The sequence below is a fragment of the Brienomyrus brachyistius genome, chromosome 10 (assembly GCF_023856365.1).
Source record: "Brienomyrus brachyistius isolate T26 chromosome 10, BBRACH_0.4, whole genome shotgun sequence".
Lineage (NCBI taxonomy): Eukaryota > Metazoa > Chordata > Actinopteri > Osteoglossiformes > Mormyridae > Brienomyrus > Brienomyrus brachyistius.
In genome coordinates, this window is record NC_064542.1 from 7,698,558 (window position 1) to 7,717,418 (window position 18,861).

Below are 18,861 nucleotides of genomic sequence, written 5' to 3' on the forward strand. Positions count from 1 at the left end.
TAAGTATTAATTTAAATGCTACTAAAGTATAATATTAGATATTAACTTTTATTGTCACAAAGCTTGTATTTGCTGTGTTCCTGGTAGTTGTATTTAACTTTTTGTTAAATATAGATTGTTTTAACTGTTTCACAACATTTTATAGTTATTTATGAACTTTTCGCCTTTTTGGTTCTTTAATCTGTTTTGATATCCATATGCACTTGCCATGGGGACAGCCCTGGTTCCTGACATGGCATTAAGTATCAACACAACTAACATTAAGCTTGCATACTGACTGCTTATTATTAAGAATTTTGTTAAATACTACTAAAATATTGCATTAGATATTAGCTTTCCGTGAACATACAGAGGAACAGAAACCCCATTTACTAAGCTGCTTTCCTACCACTCTCGTGATTGATTGTACGAAACTCTTAAGATGCTCGTTTTGTTGTGGCGCCCTCTAGTGGCACGCCCTGTCCAGGGAGGAGCAGGCCAAGTATTATGAGCTGGCCAGGAAAGAGCGGCAGCTTCACATGCAGCTCTACCCCAGCTGGTCTGCCCGGGACAACTACGTGAGTGTCACCCCCCCCCCTCCCTTTTTGATATCTTGTACTCCAGCAGGGTCCTGGGAACAACGTAAATGGGAGGACAGAGAAGCTACTCATCCTCACCTTAAGACGACGAATCACAGGGCGACTTTCTGAGCAATGTCGCCTGGCAATATCCAATGAAGCGAGACAAAGGGCACCATCTGGATTTGGATGATCTCGAGAAGTTGCCAACTGTTGATCGAAGTTTTTCAAACACAAATTTGTTGCCCAATATCGACGGGTTAGCCTCAGTATCATTGCTCAGATGTTAGCCCTGTGTATAATCACCCTTAGACTGGTGATTCTTAACCTGGTCCACGGGGTTGCAGTCATATATTGTGTATGAAGGCGCTCAGTGTAATCATATTAGTCCTGTTTAAACTCTAAACCACAGATAGTCCACACTTTAGCTCTCTGCCAGTGGGGTTTACCCTAAGCTCCGCTGAGTGCCGTCATCACTGTACCGGCCTGAATTCCCCGTGTGAGACCCTGACAGCTGGCTGTGGGCCCTGTGCGCTCTCGCCCTTTCCTGTACTGTTTCTTTGCTGTGGTACAAGGGAGGTATGTCACTGCTGATGTCTGTTCAGGCCTCAGAAGCGACTTCCTTTAAATTCTACCTAAATCATGATAAGCGGACCCCGGAACGTCACCCAAATATCGTGTCTGAAAGTAACTGTGAGACCTTAGAATATTATAGCCATAAACTCAAGAATGGAAACATGAGTGCGTTAGACTTTGTTTTGAAATTTTAAAACTATGGTGGCATGATGACTCCATGATGACCTAATATCTGAAAATAGTTCCTGAAAAAACAGACCTCAGATCAGTTTGACAGCATGGGAGTCTTAACCCATAGCAATATCTGTCTGATTCATTTCTAACAACGTAACGGTGACCGTGGTAACAATCTAGGTCACGCATCCCACTGTCACCGGAAGCACCTCCTTGCACCTAGCAGCACACTGTGTCAAACAAGACACTAGTACAGCAGCTGGACTTCATCACTGTCAGACCAAGGTGTTGCAGTGATATATTCTGTATGAAGGACCTAATCATATAAGTCCTGTTTAAACCCTAAACCACAGTGTATTACCCTGTCGCTCAAGCTGTGTGGTTTCACATATGTGAAGCTCCTTTCACATTCTCACACTCACTGTCAGGAGTCGTATTTTCAGCCATGACTGCAAATGTTAGAATAAACAGTGGTTGATACAAAATGTTTCTAAGTACCACTACAGAGATCAGACTGTCAGCGAAATAATTATAAGCTGCTTTTCAGGTTAATTTTCAGATGTTTTTCTGTTTTTAACCTTGTCTTGGCCTAATAGAAATTGTTTTATCATCTTTTTCACTGGACTGCAGGGGAAGAAAAAAAAGAGGAAGAGAGAGAAGCAGCAGGATGCCAGCTCAGGTGCCTATCTGTAACGTGGTGGGTGGTGGGGGCGGAGGTCTGCACTGCCTGGCTCAGGTGCCTATCTGTAACGTGGTGGGTGGTGGGGGCGGAGGTCTGCACTGCCTGGCTCAGGTGCCTATCTGTAACGTGGTGGGTGGTGGGGGTGGAGGTCTGCACTGCCTGGCTCAGGTGCCTATCTGTAATGTGGTGGGTGGTGGGGGTGGAGGTCTGCACTGCCTGGCTCAGGTGCCTATCTGTAACGTGGTGGGTGGTGGGGGTGGAGGTCTGTACTGCCTGGCTCAGGTGCCTATCTGTAATGTGGTGGGTGGCGGAGGTCTGCACTGCCTGGCTCAGGTGCCTATCTGTAAGGTGGTGGGTGGCGGAGGTCTGCACTGCCTGGCTCAGGTGCCTATCTGTAACGTGGCGGGGGTGGAGGTCTGCACTGCCTGGCTCAGGTGCCTATCTGTAACGTGGCGGGGGCGGAGGTCTGCACTGCCTGGCTCAGGTGCCTATCTGTAACGTGGTGGGTGGTGGGGGCGGAGGTCTGCACTGCCTGGCTCAGGTGCCTATCTGTAACGTGGCGGGTTGTGGGGGCTGCAGTCTGTACCAGCCAGTTCAGGTGCCTATCTGTAACGGACCGGGTAGCGGGGTTACAAATTCAGAACTGGCATTGTGTTCTGGTGTTTGTCATGGGAGTGTGTAAAATACAACTTCTTTACAATGAAATGAATTTACAAACACAGGAATGAACTATCTTGCACAAAATTTACATCAGAAATCAAATTAAAAGTAGTGTTTTTACATGTACAAGAATGGTGGTATAGTCATTACTAGACAGTGGTAGAATACATGCAAAAATTCTTGTGTACAGGCCAAACCGTTCACACTTGATATCCAGTCTCTAAAGTCTTTAACAAAATCATATGACATGTGCCCTGAAACTGTGTGACACAACTGTCTCTCTGAATATCCCCTTACATGCTATATGACAGCATGAAGGTTCAACATTTCTGTGCTGTTTTACTCCAGTATTTAAAAGAATAACCTAAATCTTGCACTTGGCGTATATTACAGCTCTACCTTCCTTGTCTTTGTTTTTGGGACTGATTAGCATTCCGTCTTTCTGAAAATGTACAACTTAAGGTCTCGTTTCATTGGAGCTTTTTGTTATTTTTTCCTTGCCTTCCCTCCCTCTGTCTCCCTCGTTTCCTCTTTCTTGCACGCCTCTGCGCTCTCAGATGCCAGCTCTCCTATGAAATGCCGGGCCCGGTTTGGCCTCAGTCAGCAGACAGACTGGTGTGGTCCCTGCAGGTGTGTACTGCATTTAGAAGACCCCCTCCCCCCATGCTGTCAGTTCACCACTTTCTGCTCTTTATGTCCCCCCCTTGCCCCCTAGTGGTGGTCATGACACATTAACACTAACTTACAAAAAACATCACTTCCATCTGCTTTGTACACTTTCCATCTATGCATATCCACATTCTGTAACTTTGTGCTTGAAACAGTCGTGCTGTCATACACCCACATAATAGTGCATATCACAGTATAACGGAAAAAATAAAATCTCCCCACAAATCCCACTTAAGTTTATTTTCCAAGAGAAGGACTGAGCATCAGCACTGGTGTTTAAACAACCATAAGTGTGCATAATTACTTACAGTTCGTTTTCAATTAATATCACATAACTAGCGCTAGCACTGCTGTTGAAAGTGGGGTGCCGTTTAGCAATATTTCTGCTGTGCTGACCCTTTTCACCTACCAATAATTTGGAGTGCAGCTGGCATGTTTGGAGTATGTTACTGTTCTGTGATTTGGTGTTAGGTTCATAGAGGTTCATAGAATAGTATCAATGATTAAAAACGTACTTTGTCTGAGATACTCAGTGAAAAATCAGCCAGGATTACCTGTATTACATTTTACGTAACCTAACAGTAATGTATGTTTAATTCACCTTGATAACCAGGACTTCATTTGTAAACATAGAGACCAACTGTGTCCACTCTTATAAGAGTAGGCAGAGGACACACAGATCACAAATAAATATGCAAATAAAGACTTTAACAATAATATTATGCCAAGAGCACCATCTAGTGGGATCTTAAAATACAGAAATTGGCTCATGAGGCATCACTACACGCAATTCAAGCCTTCCATCCGTCCATTTTTTTGGAATCACTTGTCCTATTCAGGCTTGTGGGGGCTGGGGGGTCGGGAGCCTATAGGCACAAGGCAGGGAACAGCCCAGGATGGGGGGCCAACCTGTCGCAGGGTAATTTGGCAGCTCCAGTTACGCATGTTTTTGGACTGGGGGGGGGGGGGGGTGGGTGGGCAGGAGACATCATGGGGAGAACATGCAAACTACACAGACTCAAACGCTGGTCTCAGAGATGTGAGGCACCAGTGCTAACTACTGCACTGCCATGCTGCCCTAATTATTATTTAATTATACTGAGTGCAGCGTTTGAGCTGGCAGAGTGCAGGCTCCCGGTCCCGGACAGGAATGCCTTAAGAAAAGAGCACTGATTGGGTGCCGTCACTGTTAACATAGCATCTTAGCACGTTCCAAAAAACATTTATATGAAATCCAAGGCAGATCGGGCTGATCTATACTGGTGTGCAGATCTATCACCAGCATCTGTCTTTGCTTTGCCATCTATTTACCTGTTTATATCTAGATAAGCTCACTGTCACTGTCTGATGTCTGCTTTGCATGCTGCAGATGTTCACCTTCATTTTCCCGCCACCCTCCTCCTCATTTCCCAAACACACCAGCACCTGCTCCTCTCAGCTGTGTAGTTGGGTGCCATGACTAATCTTTTTGGTGACCAGTGACTCAGGAGTCACCGCTGTGCTTCCCAGCGATATTTCCCAGCAAAGCCAGATTAATGCATTTGTAATTGCAACATTTTTAACTGATGATAAAGTTTAGAATACTGAAGACTGATCGAAAAGGCAACTGTAACACTGATGGAAGCAGCAGTCATTTTATTTGAATACAGTCTGACTGCACAGCGGACTGCTAGGTCTCAAACTGGTCCTCGGGGGCTCCCCCTACTGGAAGCTGGGAGGGAGCAAATGCAGCAACCGACTGGGGGTCCCTGTGGACCAGGCTCGGAAACACTGATCTAAGGGTTGAACCTTGTATGACGATCAGAAAGCATCCTGTCTTAGAAGGCAGCTAGAAGTTACATCACAAACACTCGTGTTTAAATGCCAGGGGTGGCGGACCGGCGGCTCCGCACCTCCAGTCCAGCGTAGATTTCCAGGGAGTTCCATCTCCATCTCTTTGTGTACCAGTGTGATCTTTCTGCTGTGCTGTGACTGTCTGGGTTTTACAGCTTGCGTCCAACTTTCATTCACAGATAAACTCTCTTGACTGTTCCTAGGAGGAAAAAGAAGTGCATTCGCTACCTTCAAGGAGAAGGAGAGTGTGGGAGCCCCCCTTCTTCCAACGGCAGTGCTGTAAATTTACCTTGCTCCCCGGCTGACACCCCTGCCCCCTGCTGTCCTCAGTCTTGCCGGAGCGTGCACGCCCTCTCTGCCCTGAGAAACCTTCACAGTCTCCACACTGCTTCTGAAAGCTTTAGTGGTGCTGCTCCCTCAGGCTCCGCCTCCATCGCACTCTCATTGTTATCACCCTGCACTGCCACCGCCAGAACAAACCTATGGGAACGAGCGCAGTGACACGGCCCAACCACACGGGCGGCGAGGCTGGCCTCGCTGGAGAGCTAATAACCCACATCTTTACAGACAGAGCCGCTGCTCTGCCTGCCGCTACGAGTGACCTGGCGGCACTTAAATGTCATTATAAGCCAAGCAAAAGGTAAAACAGAACAGCATACCGCGTTTGCCTCGTACCACTTTCAACGATAAGCCTGCACCCCCCCCTTTTTTAAGCACAAGTTTGTTTAATGTTAATACACGGAGAACATATAGAACCTTCTTCTTTGTTTAAATAGTTTATTGGAACAGGTTCTAATTCCAAATCCTTTGTAATTACCAAACATTTCAAAAGAATCTTTGTATTCACATTTGTTACAAAGCAATTGTAATTATCAAGAGTTTAACATAATTTAGGTATGTCCAGGAAGGGAAGTTCAGCACTGAAAGAAAATTTACTTCTAGTTACCATTGTACTACTTTTGTAAAACTACAGATTAGACTTTACATCCTCGGATGTGCTATTTTTGCTAGATGGAAGGAATTTTTCACATTTAATCTAATTTATCAAACAATCAGGTTCACGAATAAAAAAAAAAATAGTTCCTTTCAGAATGTGTTTTTTTTTTTTACTCAAATGTGTGTTGCATGCCGCGGTGGGGGAAAGGGAACGTCTGTCGCATATTATCACACATTTACAGAAAACCCCTAAGATTATATGGTTAAAAAAAAAGCTCTGCTACATTTAATCATGACAAAAATTTAATGTACAATGCAAGGGTGCAAAGAGAATGTTATTCACAGAAAAAGGTTAATCAAAAGCAAATAAGCTTATGGGGATTATTAGGACTGCAGAATGAAAGCAGAGGACTCCCATATCAGTGCCCTGCCTTATGTAACCCTGTGCACATCCCTTAGCAGAGGGTCCAAACCTAAAAGGAAACTATACTAAAATCTCAGCATGTTAGTGGAGCAATCAGGTGCCTCTGAAACACTCACAAACAAACACACAGCGTCCAGCACACTGACACAGACGGCATGACACACATCCTGGCTCTATGGATAGATGAAAAGGGACAAAAGAAAAACCTGAAAATGAATTAAATGGAAGTTGTCAGGATATAAATGACATTATAAATGCAATAAAGCAGCCCGAAAAAAAAGAAAAAAAAAAAAACAGCTCTAACTGCAGTTAAAATGTCTGACATAATCCTAGAAACTCTCCATTCAGGCAAAGGAACTTTTCTCACACTTAAACAACACCCGTACTCTCAGGAGTTTTAAAACTTATTTATTAATTCTTCTTCCAGGTCATGGATGTCAACCCAAAAACGTAACTGCAGGACTTAAGCACGACCAATAAAATGTCTGTATGTAAAATGAACCAAAACGGCAAGCAAAGATGGTAGGTGTCTGCATTGCACACCTGGAGTCTGTTGGGGTGCCACACACGTACTACACTGAAAGGCAGCTTCTGCCATTAATAAAAATATGCATGGTCCTTCAGTCGTACATTCTGCAGTTAACCAAACAAAGCAGTTTATTTTTAAAAAATCAGTTTAAAAAAAAATTTAAACCAGTTGAGGGGTTACAACAGAGACTGAGCCCACTTCACGACTACAGATAAGCACATTTCTTTAATCCTTCCACGACAGCACTGAAACTAGCATTTTAAATTAGGTCATACAAGCAAATGGGTAACCATGCGTTGAGTAAACGAGAGATACCACTCTGGTTTTCTTCAGGAACACCAAGGTGTATCAGAGTAGTGCAGCCAAGATGTGAAGCAACACTTGCAGCAAAGCCTCACAGCTCATTTCTCTTCACACCACTGGTTCTCTTTGCGAACCTGAAACAAGCACAAGAGAAGATGGTGAAATGCATCATTCGACAACACTGACGCTCTTACGGTTTCCTTCTAAAAAATGAGGAAAGCGCAAAAAGAAAAAGGATACCTGTGCTTCTTCTTCTTCGGTGAAATCATTTTTAATGTTGAATGTCTTCCTTATTTCCTCAGGAGTTTTACCCTTGATCATATTTGCAACAGTCTTGCATGTCACATCTAGTAATCCCTTAATGTCCAAATAGTTTGCTGCCTAAAAAGAGTTAAGGGAAAAAGAAAAAAAAAAAAAGGACATAAATGTTATAGCAACTCAACTGGAAATGACAACAGCAGCAGCCCGCATTTAAAATGTTTCAGAATCAGGTGATCGAGGTTTGTCCCACTGCCCAGTATGCGTGACGTAAAGCTGAGACTGCAAAACACAGTGAAAACAAGCAATGCCACCATAATGCCACCAGATCAGTGACATCAACACAGAAGCATTTAGTGACACACCTACCAAAATAAGTTCAAAAAGTGTTCCCTGGTCAACTTTGAGGAACTCCTGGTCCCACACAGGGATATCATCAGTTCTCTTCTCTTTGTTCTCATCATCTTCAGGAGGAGGGGGGTCATCTTTGTGGTGAGTGCACCACTGGATAACCTTAATCAAACCAAAAAAATAAGGCATCAGAAACAGCAAGGTGAAACAATGGTGAAAGGTCTTATCTGCCGTTAGGCACTTGATCGAAGACAAATACTGTTTGTATGTACACCCTAGAGCAGCGTTTCCAAATCCGGTCCACAGAGACCTGCAGACTGTCCACGTTTTTGGTAGGGAGCAAAAACATGAGACCTTCTGTGGGTCCCCATGGACAGAATTGGGAAACGCTGCCCTAGAGAGAGCACCAGATACACAGGATGATTAGTTGAACTGCCTCTGATCTCATAAACCATACATATTGTGTGTACCTTTTTAAGGATGGCTGCATTTACATTAGGAAGTGGAACAGGGTCATCATCTCCTTCATCATCCATCCCTAAATCTACAGTAAAATACAAAAATATCACATTACCGATAGCTACCTGAAAGAAATACCATTTCATCAGTAATGGAGACCTTATGATAGACACCTCCTCAAATTTTGACCAAAAATATACACCAATTCAACCTTGCAGATCATGTCAAGGATAATAGAGTTTTGAAAATTCTCATTCTTCAATGGTTCAGGAATATTGTAGCATTAAGTGTTCAAGCCTACAGATATAATGTAAATTGTAGCCAATAATTATCAAATCCTATCAACTGCATGCTAATAAGGTTCAAAATATGTTACAAAACTTTTATCGTTTGCTATGAAATTCATGAATTGCATATGAAAAGGTGATTGCAATAAGGTCTTGTTTTCGAAGTTACCAAGAGTTTCACTCACCTTCCAACATAGTTTTTATAGTCACAGACTGTTTCGCAATTTCAACGTCCACTTCAAATATCTCCCCATCCGAACTTTGCAATTTAATAGTAGGCATCTATTATAAACAGGGAAAAAACCCCGAAATCAAACACAAGCGATACCAGCTATTACAGTGCAGATGGTTTTCTATCAAGTTTGTTAGCTACCATCACTTTTTAAATTGTTAATATACTTCCCGAAATCATACATGATGTAAGGTTACAGCCATCACGATAAATCAATTAAACAGTTTACTTCCTTAAAAAATGCTTTTCAAAAGCGATTTCCTGAAGAACTACAATGTTCAGAACAGCCATTTAGAAACAGAACCGAAGACGATTTTACCTAAGACAGGTTAGCGATTCGCGATGCGCTGCACGAAAACAAGGCCAATACCTCACTTTACATCTGACGAAACAATACCGTCTCTTCCTCAGACTGCAGAATATTTACATTACATATGATTGCCAACGAAAACATGGATAAGGTGGGAAAACTTACTCCTATTGAAAGGATTTCAACCCAAAAATGAAGCCAAAGCACACACCGTTCGGCCTTGCCGACAGTCCGTCGTGTTGTCAGGTGACGTACGGCCGACTGCGTTTTTGTTAGTGAGCCTCATATAGAAGGCTTAGTAATGCCTACACTTTTATTATTGATTTACACGTGATTTTAGTCTGTGTATTTTTTGAAAAAATGCAGTAGCATATATTTAATCACATATGAACAATAAAGTATAATACATTTACATTTTATTAATCAGGCACATTTAAGGGCAGCCATAGGTGTTTCGCCTGTTTGGTTGCTGCTCTCATCGATTGAACTGATACCGAAGTTCCTTACAGAATCTGATCGTTTAAAGGAGAAATGTACTTAATTATCTTTTGTTAAACGAAATACACTACGCGTCGTGCCACAATCTTTTTCATCCAAGTCTGAATTACGTCAAGGGGGATAGATGGTGTCGCTGTTGGCCTATAATTATTATAACCTGGGCGATTCTGAGGCGACTGTCCGATTTTTATATATATATATATATATATATATATATATATATATATATATATATATATATATATATATATATATATAATACGGACAAATACGAAAATGCTAATTTAGAAACATTTTCCGGCGGGGGGGTTAGACCTGTCCATGATTATAAGCAAGCTTGTCAAATTGGGTCAGCTGGGCCGTATGAGATTTTTACTTCGACACACCCATTACCATTTATTTAGGAATTGTATCGCCTTGTAGTCTGTAGGGTTTGCAAACCACCCCAAACGCTTTGGACGTAGCTGATTTTATGTTTATAATGGGATATGGATTTACCGTATGATTGCTCGCCTGAGCGAGACGCCAGATGCGTGAGTTGGCAACTCCGATTCTAATCATTGTTAGCGTTGCTAATATATCTGTCACAGATTTTCTTTTAATTATTAAGAAAGATTTTTTAAAAGTTAATCGCGGTAACATGAAAACATAGTAATATGTTACTAAATGTAATGAACATTACATGCCATTTTGTGCGTTGGCAAGTTAATTGCATGGTTCAGTTGTATGGCTCCAACTATCTAAATTGCTAGCGTGCTTTTAGGAAATGCACCCCCAGTCCCCCGTTATTGCTCCCTCCTTGTGCCTTGCCAGACAGCCCACATTTTTTTGCTCCCTCCCATCTCCCTTAGAGCATGAACGTGGACTGTCTGGGTTTCCCAGATGACTGAGTTGGGAAAACACTGCTCTAGGGTGCCCTTCCAAGTGCCCCTGCAATGGAGAGAAAAAAAACATAGCAGGTGGCCCTCAGGTGGTCTCATGTAGTGTAGATTTTCAATTTATTTTGTGCCTGGAGATTGCCATACCCATGTTCAGCATGATTGTGTTTGTATTTGCTTCACTTTAGAGAAAAGACATTGATTGGCAAAGGTTAATGATGCTGACCAATCTGCTACAGAGGACTGCCAAGCCCAAATCCTGGAGGAGCAGCTGCACTGGGGGTTCATGCGGAATGATGACACCCCAACTTGGTCAGTCCTCTCAGGTTGTCACTGCCTTACTGTGTAAAGTCATTGAAAAGTCAGGGCAACACTCGTGTCATATATGTCAGGCATGTATGCCAATTTAATGATGCAGAGGAAGAAAATGTTTGTGAGGAAATAAGACTATCTGCTCTTCTGCTGCCGTCAAGAGGGGGACACCCCGAATGTTCACAGGGGGGGGTCACTGACACTTCAAGGCATGGCCCTCAATATACTACCCCTCATCTCCTTTCCCCACTAACCTCCCAAATACATTTGTGTGTGCGCATGTGCTTTTGTGAAATGACTGTTCCAAATGGTAATTCTCCCCTGTGTGTGTGTAAATACTTGAGATTTTAATTAAGCATTCAAGTTTATAGCTCCCTGTGTGACTTTGTAACAGAAGTGTAGTTATACTTTGTCAGCAAATGAAATTCTTAATGGAGTTAAACACTACTTCACCACACATACCGTACCATTCTCCTCACACCAGCAGAGGGATGCCTTCGTCATTTATTTTTCCGCTGCCCTCCAAACAGCCCGCGTCCATCAGTGTGTGAATGTCGCGTAACCTCTTATTTTCAACAACACAGTGCAGATGCAAGTCTTTGCAAATAAAACAGGCAGTGAATATCGTTATCCATTTAGCTCGGTCACGACTGCTTGGAAGTACGTTTGAAGTAGTCTCAGGGGTTTAAATGCCTTGCATGCATAGGTGCATTTTTAAGATCGTTCAACTAGGGGTGGAGTCAGGAAAGAGCATGCAGATGTTACCAGTCAGGGCTGGGTTGGCTATCTAGAGGGCACCAGGAACAATTCATATACAAATATAAATTATAAAATCAAATCACACTACGGTTTGAAGGAGCAACCTCAACTTTTATTATATTCACAGAGCCTTCAATACACACAACAGCCCATAAGTGTTAGGATTACCATTTCCCACAATGAAACTCGTTTTCCCATCTACTCTACAAATTGGAATTGGGCGCCTTCAAGAATGTCATTCACAGATGATGGAAATAGCTGCATATAATTTCTACATGAGTAACAAAAAGGGGGGGGGGGGGGGGGGTTCAGTAAAACTGTGAAACGTGATAAAAATGAATGTGCAAAGTGCAGACAAACAAATTCTACTTAGTAATCCCCGAGAGGGACTTCACACAGAACAGGCCTTTGTACACCAGTATCCCAGCAGGAAAAGCATACTCACTGCTGATCTTTCTGCTCCCTGCAGTCAAGCCCAGTGCGCAGCCAAGCTTTAACTATAGGAGTCAGATCTAATTACAAGGTCATGTTTTCAGTTTCAAGAATGACTAAGAATACAAATTAAGAGAGCTAGCATGAACGTGACATAAGAGATCTGGTCTGGGGTGGAGCATGCACAAAAACAGTGCGTATCTTTCAAGGTCTAAATGCTGGACAGAGACTTTTGCCTCACATTCTGAATATGGCACACCTTTTGGTCCAAAATGTAGGTGACTCCAGATTACTTAAATTGCTTTTATAACTGTTGCCCTTCTGCAGTCTTCTCATACCATGACTAATACTTGTAGCAGTGCTGGAGAGGCACGAAGATGGACGGCCCATTTACAGGAAGTAGTCTGGAGTGCGGCGTGTCACATGGGGCTCTCCTCTGCGGGGGGCCGGGTCGAACTGCAGGCTGTGCAGGGGACGCACGGACACACGCACACAGAGAACAGAAGCATAATCAGTGCTTAAAGACAGAACATCAAGACTCCAATTCATAATTTGAAACAGTAGCTGGAAGTGTTAAACATTACAATAATTAAAGCGGTTGCTTGTATACAATAAGCAGTATTAAAAACTTGAAAAATACTTACAAAGAGTATTTAAGAGTGTCGTCAAGTTCCATAATAGCTGCCTGGTTGCCACAGCGATAACAGTAATTTGGTGCACTAAATATTGTTACAACATTGCGGTCGTGACACCAGTTGTATCCCTGTAAAAAAATAAGCAGATAAGCTGTTTAAAAACACAACAGCCTGTAAACATGCACATCAAGGAATAACATTTTCAATCTTCCAGGACCTGCAGAAAAACACCTTCCGCTTCTACGGGTTTTTAGCCGCTTAGAGGCACATTTTAAAAATCAAATTTGCGGTCAGCTGCAGCCACATATCAAAGGTAACAATGTTTCGAAACAGAAGACGGCCTGAGTGCACGCAACTCACCTCCATCACCAACTGGTGAGCCCTTGACACCAAGGTAAGGCCGTTGGCGTGGTTGAAAGTCTCAGAGATGTCCTGCCCAAAGGTGTAGCCAGCACCCCTTGGGGAGATACCCCAACCTCCGCGATCGTCCGGGTCAGACCACAGCAGGTCACACATGGGTCCCTAAAGCAGCGATATTTAAACCAGTCGAAAGGCCTGCATGTGCAATGGTGGCAATGCGGCACACAGCTCTAAGGCTGGGGGGCGCCATACCTCATGTGGGACTTCCTGCAAGCGATCCAGCGCTCGGATGTGGTCTAGCGTGTCTATGGATGGTGACAGTCCTCCATGAAGGCAGAAAATCTAACAAATAAGAATGGATCACGCACCATTTAGACAGAAGTCCTGTTAAGGGCAGACTTCCATTGTCGAGTAACGTTCTATTGAGTAACGTCCACTCATACTTACATCCCTCAATGAAATTCACACACGAGACACACAAAGCAGACATTAGTGGATGTGTTTTACCATGTGCATGGCATGCACCAAGAACCAAAACAAACCAAATATGCTGCCTCGACAACTGTTACCATATTGTGCAGATTTAAGTTCTTATGTTGTTCAGTATATATGACCGTGCCCCTGTAAGGATCGAGATTATGGTCCAGATTATGTCCTCACTTCCAGGAGGAAACAGGTGTAAGTCAATGGATACTTGCACATGAAAATAGTTAAAAGGAAGACACACATTCTTACCTGACCGTCTACCAGAGCAGTGAGGGGAAGGTAATCGAAGAGGTCCGTGAAGTACTTCCACACATTCGCATTTCCGTATTTCCTTAAACACTCATCGTAAAAGCCATATACTTGTGTGATTTGTCTGCTTTCGTGGTTCCCTCGAAGAATCGTAATACGTTCACGGTATCTAACCTGAAAGGGCAGGGTGCGATTTTTAGATGAAATTATAAAAATAATGAAATGGCAAATTTATTAAAGCTACTAACAGGAATTAAGCCGGTAACTTTGGTGATAAAACGAACGGCCCTGCAAAGTGGCCCCCAAAGCACGAGAGGCGTGCGGCGACAGTTATTACCCTTCAAATGCACCCTAAAAGGACCAATTCAAAGCATGCTTTGACACGGAAAAACTGTTAGTTATTTTAACTAACGCCTTCATTTTTCTATACACACAAGCCTTAAGGCCATTTCGCACAAAAAAAAAAAAAAAAACAAACATCATTCTGAATAAACTTAGGACTCAGAGTACCCAAGTGACCGGCAAAGATAGTAACCATCTCCTGAAAATGCTACTCTACTCATTTAAAAAGGATTTGTCTCCAGTATCACTGTTGCCAATTCTGTATATTATTCGATTATCAGTTTCTCGTTACCATGTTACAGTACTTCTGCTATACATATAAGGGGTCAGAGTGAATCTCAGGGTGGCTTTACCATACCTTTAGGGTGACAAGCAGTGTGACCGTTTCCACGGAGTAGTACCCTCTGTCAACATAATCACCCATAAAAAGGTAGTTTGTGTCTGGTGATTTCCCTCCAATTTTGAAGAGCTCCATTAGGTCATGGAATTGGCCATGGACGTCCCCACACACTGTGACAGGACACCTCACCTCCTGCACATTGGACTCCTTCGTTAGGATTTCTTTAGCCTGAAAGAAAAATGACAATTTAATGCACACAACTTAAATTTACAAAGGACACAGAATGGGGAGTAATTACAAACTAACAATAACTGAAATAATAAAATAAAATCAATAATAAAATAAAATCAATAAAAAAATAAAATCAATAAAAAAAGGAGTTTCAAATTTATCCAATTACAGTCAATCAGAATTTGATATTATACACCAATAAAGCCTGTCACCATGGCAAAGGCAAGGCAAGGCAATCATATTGTGCAACACCTGAGGTGTTCATTTCTTGCGGTGTTAACGGTATAGTGCAAATCCATATCGTGGTACACAATTACACCGGCAATGACTGACACCGGCAATGACTGACACCGGCAATGACTGACACCGGCAATGACTGACACCGGCAATGACTGACACCGGCAATGACTGACACCGGCAATGACTGACACCGGTGTACCGCCCACCCATACCATAACAGGCATCACAGAGTATCAACCCCAAGACAAACACACACCATCAATACTCTCTACTTCCATTTCCAACAGCAATTTTTCTTTTGCATCTGCAAGCTTCACTAACACCATGAAACTGCATATTGCGTCTTCTCAAGAATATGCTGCAGATCTATTATACAGAATGTCATAATGCTCAAATTGCAATACTTTCATACTGACATATTTCCGAATGAATTTTCAGAATGAGCTTTTTATTTCACAATGTCACTGTTTGTGATGAAGCAGCGCTCCATAAATCACTTTGAAGGGGAGTTGCACCAAACTTGTGATTGCATGAAGCCTTCTCTGAATGTTTCCACGGGGGCTGAAGTCAGTACGAGATGTGCAACAACCTAAATTCTACAATTTATAACAAGCTCTGCAATTTAATGGTAGTTCTGTTTCAAGACTGTCTAGTTTGGGCCTGTATCACAAAGCAGGATTTCATGCTTAGGCAGGTTAATATGTCAGATTAAAGGTACCCAGTTTAAATGGACTTTCTTTGTTCACTTACATTTAGCCAAGGTTACAATAAATCTGACAAGTTATCCGGCTAAAGAAATCCTGCTTTGTGATACAGGCTCTGGATGTAAAAAAAAAAAGTTATATATAAAAAAATAATTTGCCCTCTCTGAGATAGTCTTAGTCATTATCAAACTGCTGCCAGGCTCACTGATAGCCTGTGTGGTACATTTGTGAAATTTTACAAAAATGAGCGAGATGGGGAAGAACGAACAAGAACTGGTCACCAAATGACATTCTTCCGCTGCTGTATGGAAATACAATAACTACTTTGGATTCCAAAGAGAAGATATTGCACAAAAGCCAGAAACATCTCAGCACAGCTTTATGTCAGTTGGCACAACCTGCAGCAACACCACCAGCTTAATCGACACTCTGCTGGTAGGTAGGTTCTATCTGGCTATAGTTCATTTTGGGTAAATTTTGAACTTATTTATGGCTTTATAAATATAAAATTTTATACAAATATTTCAAATATCACATTGTGACCTTACCAATACCATCCAGTCCTATTCAATACACACGTGTGTATATTATACATGTATACATGCACATTATTATTATTATTATTATTATTATTATTATTATTGTTGTCTGTTAAATGGCGTATTCTTGTTAAACCTTTGATTTAACGGTGATCATCCTGAGATGCAGGAATCGTATACAGTAAACAAAAATCCTTAAATCAATACAATCGGATAAATAAACCACACTTCTCCAAGGGCACATACCTATACAATTCATTTTCAGTATTATGGCGCTCCACTGTATTATGCATGTACAGCTGATGTTTATGGTTTCAATGGTGCTGCATTTATAACCCAGTCAACTCAGTTCACAGACAACGGAAAAAAACACATAATCCTGCACAGGACCTCTGAGAGACTGGAGATGATCGCTTATATCATTAATGTGTGTGTATTACTTAGCTACGTTTCCATGGGCTTGCTGTGTCCAATGCATTGCATCATCCGCTATAGTTACAATGCCATGCAAGTGAATAAACCATATAAATAAATGAAAAAACTGTTAATTACCGAATAAGATTGACATACAACACTATATTAAGGGGGAATTGTTCGTTTAACAGTTATCGCCGCCATTTTAGCGATATCCTGCTTTAAAACGCGAAATACTTTTAAAATATTGAGTTTGCAGTTAAGCAGTAATTGCGACGTTACCCTGCAAGTTAGACTGCCGGCCACAATCGACTTATTAGACAACAAGGCATAGATTTAAATGTAAGACTGTAGTGAGAAAATCTGACCGCATAAAAGGAAGTCTGTGCAATTGCAGTGATAGTTGTAATTATCAGGGAGATGCATTTATTAGGCTTACATGCGGTTTAATAAGCGATGTGGGGCAGGGGGTCACCGCGAGGACGCAGCGCGCGCCCTCCTTACGGGGGGGCAATTTCAAAAACGCCCCTTAGAGAGCAACCGCAAGACAAAATGGACAAATGAGGCGATTTCAGCAGCGAGACCTTTGCAGATCGCCCTCAGTGGACGGCTACCCATCATGATCACCGGACTCGGTTAACAGTGAAAGCAGACAGCGCCATCTTCCCCGAACATGGGCGGCGAAGGAAGCCAGGGAGGTGCCGCGGGCGGTGCACGAACACCGGGAAGGAGTGATGGTGAAGCACGGCCAGACACGTTACCTTCTCACAAAGCGTCTTGACTTGACTTTCCGACAGCTGTTTGCACTCGTTGAGCTGCTCGATCCACTGATCCAGCTCCTTCGTGAACGCCTTCTCATCCATGGCTGGCTCTCGGCGACAAGCTAGCGAACACAGGCCAGGTCTCTCTCCTTAGACGGAGGTTAACGGGAGGAAAAATGAGGCGAGGATACGAATGCAAGCTACTCTATTTCCTGTCCTTTCTCCCACACCAAAGCACGACGACGAGCTGCTGTGGCCTCGATCCGCGCGAAAGCCGCACGCGACGCCGGCGTGGAGGAATTATTACCAGTGAAAGGTGGCAAATCAAAGCACCAAAATGGAAAACAGCTCCCACCCGCTTCCCCGCCTAACGTCACCGGCCCCCTTTCTCGCTTTTTCGCCGAAGAACCCCGAAAGCTGTCAAACATTAAACTGCTGCCACCACCTGGCCGGGAGGTAACCCCGCAGGACTCCAGACACGCAGACTCTGCTATTTTTAGTGCATGATTTCTGTCAGATTTAGGGACGCAAATTCAAACATACATCCATCCACCCATTTTCCAAACCGTTTATCCTACTGGGTCGCGGGGGGTCCGGAGCCTATCCCGGAAGCAATGGGCACGAGGCAGGGAACAACCCAGGATGGGGGGCCAGCCCATCGCAGGGCACACTCACACACCAGTCACTCTCACATACACACCTATGGGCCATTTAGCAACTCCAATTAGCCTCAGCATGTTTTTGGACTGTGGGGGGGAAACCGGAGTACCCGGAGGAAACCCCACGACAACATGGGGAGAACATGCAAACTCCACACACATGTGGCCCAGGCGGAGACTCGAACCCAGGTCCCAGAGACGTGAGGCAACAGTGCTAATCACTGCACCACCATGCCGCCCCTTCAAACATACAAAAAGAGAAATTTTGTAGACATTTAGATTTAGCGTAACTCGATATTGAACACGAACACATCTCCCTTTCTAATACAGGGTTGCCAACTCTCATCCATCTTGGTGTGACACTCAGACTTTGAGACTAATGCTCACACAATAAATCTTGCGGCAAATCTATATTTTCCCATTATAAACCTAAAATGAGCTACATCAAAAGAGTTGGGGTAGTAGGCAAATCCTACAGTGTGGCCAGGTCCAGCAAAAATCTCCAGCCCTAGGTCTGCTTAAAGGAAGCTGAAAGTAGCCCAATATCTCTATCCCCGTCAGGCCTATACTATATCTCAAAGAAATAAACCAGTATTTTGCATAATGATCACATTAACTGGACGCACTTTCTTTTCCCAGGGTTGCCATCTTTGGTCAGCAGGCTGGAGTGGGATTTTCAATTTGATACATCTCTGCACACACGTGAATACATATTTACATGTATGTAATGGTTGTATTACCTAGCTTGCAAATAGTCTGTAGGGTTTGCAGATTCTGATGTA

The 18,861-nt window shown here is 43.0% G+C and overlaps 3 protein-coding genes and 1 long non-coding RNA gene across 9 annotated transcripts in view; 2 read left to right on the forward strand and 2 right to left on the reverse strand.

Annotated features, from left to right (window-relative positions):
- Window positions 1-6,148, forward strand: part of LOC125750480 (transcription factor 7-like 2) — a 32,593-nt gene extending 26,445 nt beyond the window's left edge. For 2 of the 5 annotated variants that reach the window (XM_049028337.1, XM_049028336.1), the window contains exons 9-12: window positions 450-557; window positions 1,938-1,986; window positions 3,207-3,279; window positions 5,355-6,148. In XM_049028337.1, coding sequence (XP_048884294.1) covers window positions 450-557; window positions 1,938-1,986; window positions 3,207-3,279; window positions 5,355-5,652 — 528 coding nt within the window. In that variant the 3' untranslated portion in view covers window positions 5,653-6,148. Of the gene's footprint in view, window positions 1-449; window positions 558-1,937; window positions 1,987-3,206; window positions 3,280-5,330 lie in introns of all 5 variants that reach the window. The other 3 variants (XM_049028339.1, XM_049028338.1, XM_049028340.1) reach the window with 3 other exon arrangements.
- A 755-nt stretch (window positions 6,149-6,903) lies between these two features.
- Window positions 6,904-9,562, reverse strand: LOC125750491 (S-phase kinase-associated protein 1). Of its 2 annotated transcripts, none has more exons than XM_049028364.1 (6): window positions 9,452-9,562; window positions 8,884-8,980; window positions 8,423-8,496; window positions 7,971-8,114; window positions 7,584-7,724; window positions 6,904-7,477 (listed from the first exon to the last, which is right to left on the reverse strand). In XM_049028364.1, exons 1-6 carry the CDS (start codon window positions 9,524-9,526, stop codon window positions 7,442-7,444), a joined length of 567 nt encoding a protein of 188 aa, XP_048884321.1. In that variant the 5' UTR covers window positions 9,527-9,562; the 3' UTR covers window positions 6,904-7,441. The 2 variants fall into 2 exon arrangements, with proteins under 2 accessions (XP_048884321.1, XP_048884322.1); XM_049028365.1 differs by having other exon boundaries at window positions 9,406-9,534.
- Window positions 9,563-10,015: 453 nt separating this feature from the next.
- LOC125750494 (uncharacterized) lies at window positions 10,016-11,993 on the forward strand. Its single transcript, XR_007400357.1, has 3 exons — window positions 10,016-10,271; window positions 10,590-10,708; window positions 10,805-11,993. It is a non-coding gene; the product is annotated as an uncharacterized LOC125750494 (long non-coding RNA).
- LOC125750483 (serine/threonine-protein phosphatase 2A catalytic subunit alpha isoform) lies at window positions 11,778-17,814 on the reverse strand. Its single transcript, XM_049028347.1, has 7 exons — window positions 17,421-17,814; window positions 14,550-14,759; window positions 13,850-14,023; window positions 13,367-13,456; window positions 13,115-13,276; window positions 12,764-12,882; window positions 11,778-12,582 (listed from the first exon to the last, which is right to left on the reverse strand). The coding sequence occupies exons 1-7, from the start codon at window positions 17,520-17,522 to the stop codon at window positions 12,510-12,512; spliced, it is 930 nt and encodes a 309-aa protein (XP_048884304.1). The 5' UTR covers window positions 17,523-17,814; the 3' UTR covers window positions 11,778-12,509.
- Between the last annotated feature and the right edge of the window lie 1,047 nt (window positions 17,815-18,861).